The 6,474-nt window shown below is 43.5% G+C and overlaps 1 protein-coding gene across 1 annotated transcript; it reads right to left on the bottom strand.

Moving 5' to 3' along the window:
* Positions 1 to 532: 532 nt before the first annotated feature.
* On the bottom strand, positions 533 to 6,002 carry LOC309568091 (nuclear factor 7, brain-like; the record flags this gene model as incomplete). Its single annotated transcript, XM_082273676.1, has 2 exons — positions 5,954 to 6,002; positions 533 to 2,095 (listed from the first exon to the last, which is right to left on the bottom strand). The coding sequence occupies exon 2, from the start codon at positions 2,090 to 2,092 to the stop codon at positions 533 to 535; it is 1,560 nt and encodes a 519-aa protein (XP_082129802.1). The 5' UTR covers positions 2,093 to 2,095; positions 5,954 to 6,002.
* Positions 6,003 to 6,474: the final 472 nt, after the last annotated feature.

Raw genomic sequence — 6,474 nt, 5'->3', positions numbered from 1 at the left:
CTGCACCCCCTCCACCCTGACCACATTGTCTGCCTTCACCCCCTTCACTGTGACCACACTGCCTGCCTTCACTGTGACCACACTGCCTGCCTGCACTCCTCCACCCTGACCACATTGTCTGCATCCCCTCCACCCTGACCACACTGCCTGTCTGCATCCCATCCATCCTGACCACACTGTCTGCATATCCTCCACCCTGACCACATTGTCTGCATCCCCTCCACCCTGACCACACTGCCTGTCTGCATCCCATCCATCCTGACCACACTGTCTGCATATCCTCCACCCTGATCACACTGTCTGCTTGCACCCTCACCACTCTGACCACAGTATCTGCTTGCACCCTGCCTGCACTGCCTGTACATTGGCTGTCTGTACACTCTTCACTCTGACTGCATTGCTGCCCACTTTTCATCAAGACTACGCTGCCTGACTGAACACCCTCTACCATATATGCACTGCCTGCTGCTACAGCAACCCCCAAGACCACATTACCCGACTCTCCATAAATCTCCTTCTTCTCTGGAGATTTCTAGCATTTCGCACCTCCTATACATTTTACATGGCCAGACCCTACCCACAGAACAGCATGGAGGGGTTCAGTGAAGATGGCAGTGAATGTGTGGAGGTGCCGGGTGGGGACACATAGTTCATGAAAGGACAACTGCCCAGCCTCATAATCCAGACATATCCTGATTCTGTTGCTGGAGATACCGGCTGGTAATTGGACCTCTTTACTGTCATGTATCACTGCATACCCGTTACCACCATCACTCCTCTGCAAACACCAGGACTTGTTATTATTTCCAATGAGTACCTTCCTCTGTATACTGGGGTAACACATCCCGATTCTCCATGTATCCGAACCCTCAACATCTACTTCCCAGCAATGTCGCCCAGAGGAGAAGCTCTGACTGCTCATCACCTGAGTGCACATAAATCTCACTGGTGTTTCTGGGTACTCCTGGAATAAGGACCAGGATGCCATTTTCCGGTCATCTGATATATGTAGCTGTTCACCAGCTGTTTTTCCATCCAGTAATATGTCTATGGGTGTATTCGTATATAAACATGCATTTACCCCTGTTATCAGATCAGATATGGTGTGTAATGTTTGTGAGATCTCAACCACATCCAGATCTCCATCAAGTAGGGGTCTATCATGTCTCTCTATGTCTTCCTCCTTGGTATCACATAGGTTACCTATGTCTGATTCCATTAGGACAGTCAGTGGGTCGGTCAGGTTGCACAGTTCCTGAATGTGATGCATCTTCCTGGACAGTTCATCTTTCTTTTGTTCAAGCTTCTGGATCAGATTGGATACATGCGAGACCTTCTCTGCCTGCTTGGACATCTCACTCAGGACTCTCTTCTCCAGGTCTTCTAGCCGTGTCCTGAGGTCCCTGAACAGGGCAGTGACTCTCTCTCTGTCCCCGGCTGATTTTTCTTCCACTTGTCTCTTCTCTTCCAGCAGACTTTTGACTTTCTTTTCAGTCTCTTCTCTCTTTGTCTTCAATTTACTAAGAGCTTTGGCCATTTCCTTCTTTTTCTTCTCGTAGGCCTCCTCCAGAGGCTCCTTGTCATGGCCTGCATGCTCTTCAATAAGACAATACACGCAGACACAGGTGGCGTCCTGGGTGCAGAAATACTCCAGAATCTTTTTATGAAGGTTGCACTTCCGGTTCTCCAGGGAAGTGGTGGGATCAGATATAACGTGTTCTCCTGCTTTGCTGTGGACTTTCAAGTGGCCATCACACAAATGAACTTCACACAGCAGACAGGATTTGACAGCGGGCACAGGAGAGTGGATGCAGTACGTGCACAGAATCCCGGACTTCTCCTCGTCTAGCTGAGCTGGTGACAATGTGTCTACTATGTTTCGAAGTGTAATGTTTTTATGCAGTGCAGGCCTGGTTTGAAACTTTTCTCTGCATAGAGGACAGAAATAAACCCTGGACTGCTTCTGTTTGTCTAGCGCAAGATCAATACACTCTCGGCAGTAGTCGTGTCCACACTCGAGGTTTACAGGATCTTTATAAATGCTCAGACAGATGGAACAATTCAGCTCTTTTCTCGGATCAACTGACGCCATTATCTCTGTCAACAAGAGAGAGAAAAGAAAGTCAAAAAGTGACCATACGATGGTTTGCTTTACGCTGAGAGGCTTAGAGTCGTAGTTTAATCTCTCTGAATTCCAATTTAACCACTTAAAGCGGAGTTCCGGCCACAGAATCATTTTTTTTCTTTAATCACTTGCCGACCGGTCAAGTTGACTGTACTGCGGCAAAGTGGCTCGTTCCCGTCCAGCGACGTAGACCTACGTCGATGGACTCCTCCCCTTGTGGGCGGCGCGCGCGCCACCGGAGGCTCGCTCCCGCTGTATTCAGTCACAGCGGGAGTCGGGCCAGGGGAGGAGCGGCGGTGATCACCGCCGCTCTTCCCCGATCGTCGGGGAATCGAGTCTGGAGATTCGCCCGCTTGTGTAAACACAAGCGGGCGGATCTCCTAAGTGACAGACAGGGTCAGATTGCAGGGTTCAGTATAGCTCAACCTGCAATCTGTCCCTGTGTCACTCAGTCACCTCCCCCCACACACGTCAGTAAGCACCAGGCATACATTAACCCCTCCCTCTCCAATAAAATTAACCCCTTCCCTGCCAGTGTCATTTTTACAGTAACAGTGCATATATATAGCACTGATTACTGCAGTAATGTCACTGGTACCCCCAAAAGTGTCAAAAATGTCAGTCAAGGGTCCGATCTGTCCGCCGCAATGTCGCAGTCCCGCAAAAAAAAAATCGCAGATCGCCGCCATTACTCGTAAAAAAAAAAAAACACCAAAAATGACAGAAATCTTTCCCTTAGTTAGTAAACGCAATAACTTTTGCGCAAACCAATCAAATACGCTTATTATGATTTTTTTTTTACCAAAAATATGTAGCAGAAAACAAAATGGCCTAAAATGTTAAAAACATTTGATTTTTTAATTTTTTTTGGGGAATTTCATATAAAAAAAAATGTGAAAAATATTGTTATTTTTGCAAAATTGACGCTCTTTTTTTGTTTATAGCGCATGATCAAAAAATCGCACAGGTGATCAAATACCACCAAAAGAAAGCTCTGTTTGTGGAAAAAAAAGGACGTCAAATTTGTTTAGGTACAGCGTCTCACGACTGCGCAATTGTCCGTTAAAGTCACGCAGTGCCAAATCGCAAAATAGGGCCTGGTCAGGAAGGGGGTAAAATCTTCTGGGGCTTAAGTGGTTAAGTCTATGCTCAAACTGCCCCGATGTGGTCACTGTATATGGCCTCAGCTGACTCTGCTCAAGCCACGCCCCTAGCACATTTTACCCCGTCCACTGAGGCTTGGTCACACTTCTGTAACCAAGCCTCAGTGGGCAGGGCGAAACATGTCAGGGAGCGTGACTGAAGCAGCGTCAGCTGAGACCATATACCATGACCATATCGGGGTGGTTTGAACTGGTGCCCTTGGATGCCTGCTCCCATACACTATGTACCAGCGAGAAGTTTGTAAAGCTTCTGGCTTGGAGCAGTGGTACAAGCCTTTCCTGATCACAACTCTAGGCTTTGTTGGTTGCCCCCGGTCAGGGCCAGATCACCAAAAAGTCACCTAGGTGGGAGCCTATGACCTGGCATGTGTCAAGGGAGGCCATCTGCAGCCTCCGTGGTTGGCTGGAGTGAATTCTCTTCCTTCCTGTTTGACATGGCTACCACCAATATGCCATTTGTAGGATCACAGATGGGATCCAGTGTGTGATTCTGCTTCCTGCTTGTGTGACAGCCGGAACAGCCATTTAGAAGCAGCAGGCAGAAATACACACAACATCCCAACTGTCACATTTGCAATACTACAGCAGCTGGGGTGTGTGTAGGCAGGTGAAGTCTACTTTCTCCACTGCAGGTGGCACTTTTCTGCAGCTGCCGAGGAAGTCAAGAGGAACTTGGTTCCTTTATAGCTTCCTAGGTCACTGGGGGAGCAGCGACCCAGTGATTGGATGCTGCCGTCCCATGTGACTCTAGCAGCCATCTTGTGTCAGACAGAGCCTATTTAAGGCCCTGGCATCCCAAGTTTGGTGCTCATTTGTGAGTTAGTAGAGTAGGGACAGGTACCCTACCTGGTAGGGAGAGAACTTGCAGCAGGGAAAGCTTCCTGACAAGGTGGAAAAGCTTAAGGCTCACAACTAAAGTATATAAAGAAGAAGGCAGAAGAACTTACAATCTATTAGAATATAAATGAGGATACAGAAGGCAGAAGAGCATGCAATCTATTAGAATATAAAGGAGGATACAGAAGGCAGAAGAGCTTACAATATATTAGAATATAAAGGAGAATGCAGAAGAGCTTACAATCTATTAGAATATAAAGGAGTATATAGAAGGTAGAAGAGCTTACAATCTATTAGAATATAAAGGAGGATACAGAAGGCAGAAGAGCTTACAATCTATTAGAATATAAAGAAGGATACACAGAAGGCAGAAGAGCTTACAATCTATTTGGATATAAAGGAGGATACAGAAGGCAAAAGAGCTTACAATCTGTTAGAATCTAAAGGAGGATACAGAAGGCAGAAGAGCTTACAATCTATTAGAATATAAAAGTGTATATAGAAGGTAGAATAGCTTACAATCTATTGGAATATAAAGAAGGATACAGAAGGCAGAAGAACTTACAATCTATTAGAATATAAAGGAGGATACAGAAGGTAGAATAGCTTACAATCTATTAGAATATAAAGGAGGATACAGAAGGCAGAAGAGCTTACAATCTATTAGAATATAAAAGAGTAAATAGAAGGTAGAAGAGCTTACAATCAATTAGAATATAAAGGAGGATACAGAAGGTAGAAGAGCTTACAATCTATTAGAATATAAAGAAGGATACAGAGGGCAGAAAAGCTTACAATCTATTAGAATATAAAGGAGGATACAGAAGGTAGAAGAGCTTACAATCTATTAGAATATAAAGGAGGATACAGAAGGTAGAAGAGCTTACAATCTATTAGAATATAAAGGAGGATACAGAAGGCAGAAGAGCTTACAATCTATTAAAATATAAATGAGGATACAGAAGGCAGAAGAGCTTACAATCTATTAGATTATAAATGAGGATACAGAAGGTAGAAGAGCTTCCAATCTATTAGATTATAAAGGGGGATACAGAAGGCAGAAGAGCTTACAATCTGTTAGAATATAAAAGTGTATATAGATGGTAGAAGAGCTTACAATCTATTTGAATATAAAGAAGGATACAGAAGGTAGAAGAGCTTACAATCTATTAGAATATATAGAAGGATACAGAAGGTAGAAGAGCTTACAATCTATTAGAATATAAAGGAGGATAAAGAAGGCAGAAGAGCTTACAATCTATTAGAATATAAAGGAGTATATAGAAGGTAGAAGAGCTTACAATCTATTAGAATATAAAGAAGACTACAAGAGGCAGAAGAGCTTACAATCTATTAGAATATAAAAGTGTATATAGAAGGTAGAAGAGCTTACAATCTATTGGAATATAAAGAATACAGGAGGCAGAAGAGCTTACAATCTATTAGAATATAAGGAAGGATACACAGAAGCAGAAGAGCTTACAATCTATTAGAGTACAAAGGAGGATACAGAAGGTGGAACATCCTACATTCTGGGGTGTAAAGGGAGAGCACAGAGCAGCCGGAAATTTACATTCTATGAGAGAAATGCAGAATGTGGAAGAAATCAATATTAGTTGGATGGAAATAAATGAATAAATAATAACAATAATAATAATAAATAATAATAATAATAATAATAACAATAAATAATGAAAGTATATATCAGTGAGAAGGAGATGACATTCTGATAAAAGAAAACCTCAGCTGCCTGTGTATGAAGTAGTGAGAGGGTGATGCTTAGAATTATTCCAGTCCCCCCCCTATACCCCCCCCAGATATACATTACCTGTCACCCAGATCACAGTGCTGACAATGCCTTGATCTGCTCTCCTCTCTTGTTACAATGTATCCTCTACACAATACACTCCTGGCAGGATGACAGGATCGCTATGAGAACTCAGACAGATGGGACATTCCAGAAACCTCCCCAGATCTCTCCATCAGAAGAAACGAAACGAAACTGAAAGTCAGAGTACAGGGCGAGGCCGAGCCTCATAATAATACAAAGCTGACTTTACATGGAGAGATCCAGGGACACTTCACCTAATAGGAGAGCAAAATATCTACACAAATACAACAATCACCGATCTCCATCCATATAATGGAATGATACAAACTATGAAAATTTAGATCTTTTTAGTCTTTGATTGAATTTAAATAATACATTTGTGCAAAAGAATAAAAAATTGTTAGAGCCTTCATTTTAGAGGAGGGGGGGGGGGGGGTCGGGGGGGTCTCCTGGCATGAGACTTCCAACAGTAAAAACAACATAAACACTAAAGCCCCTTTCACACATGCTGTCCGTTT

Source organism: Pelophylax lessonae (genome assembly GCF_965119305.1).
Source record: "Pelophylax lessonae genome assembly, chromosome: 1".
Lineage (NCBI taxonomy): Eukaryota > Metazoa > Chordata > Amphibia > Anura > Ranidae > Pelophylax > Pelophylax lessonae.
Note: the sequence above shows the minus strand (reverse complement) of the source record. Positions and strands in the feature narration are given on the sequence as shown.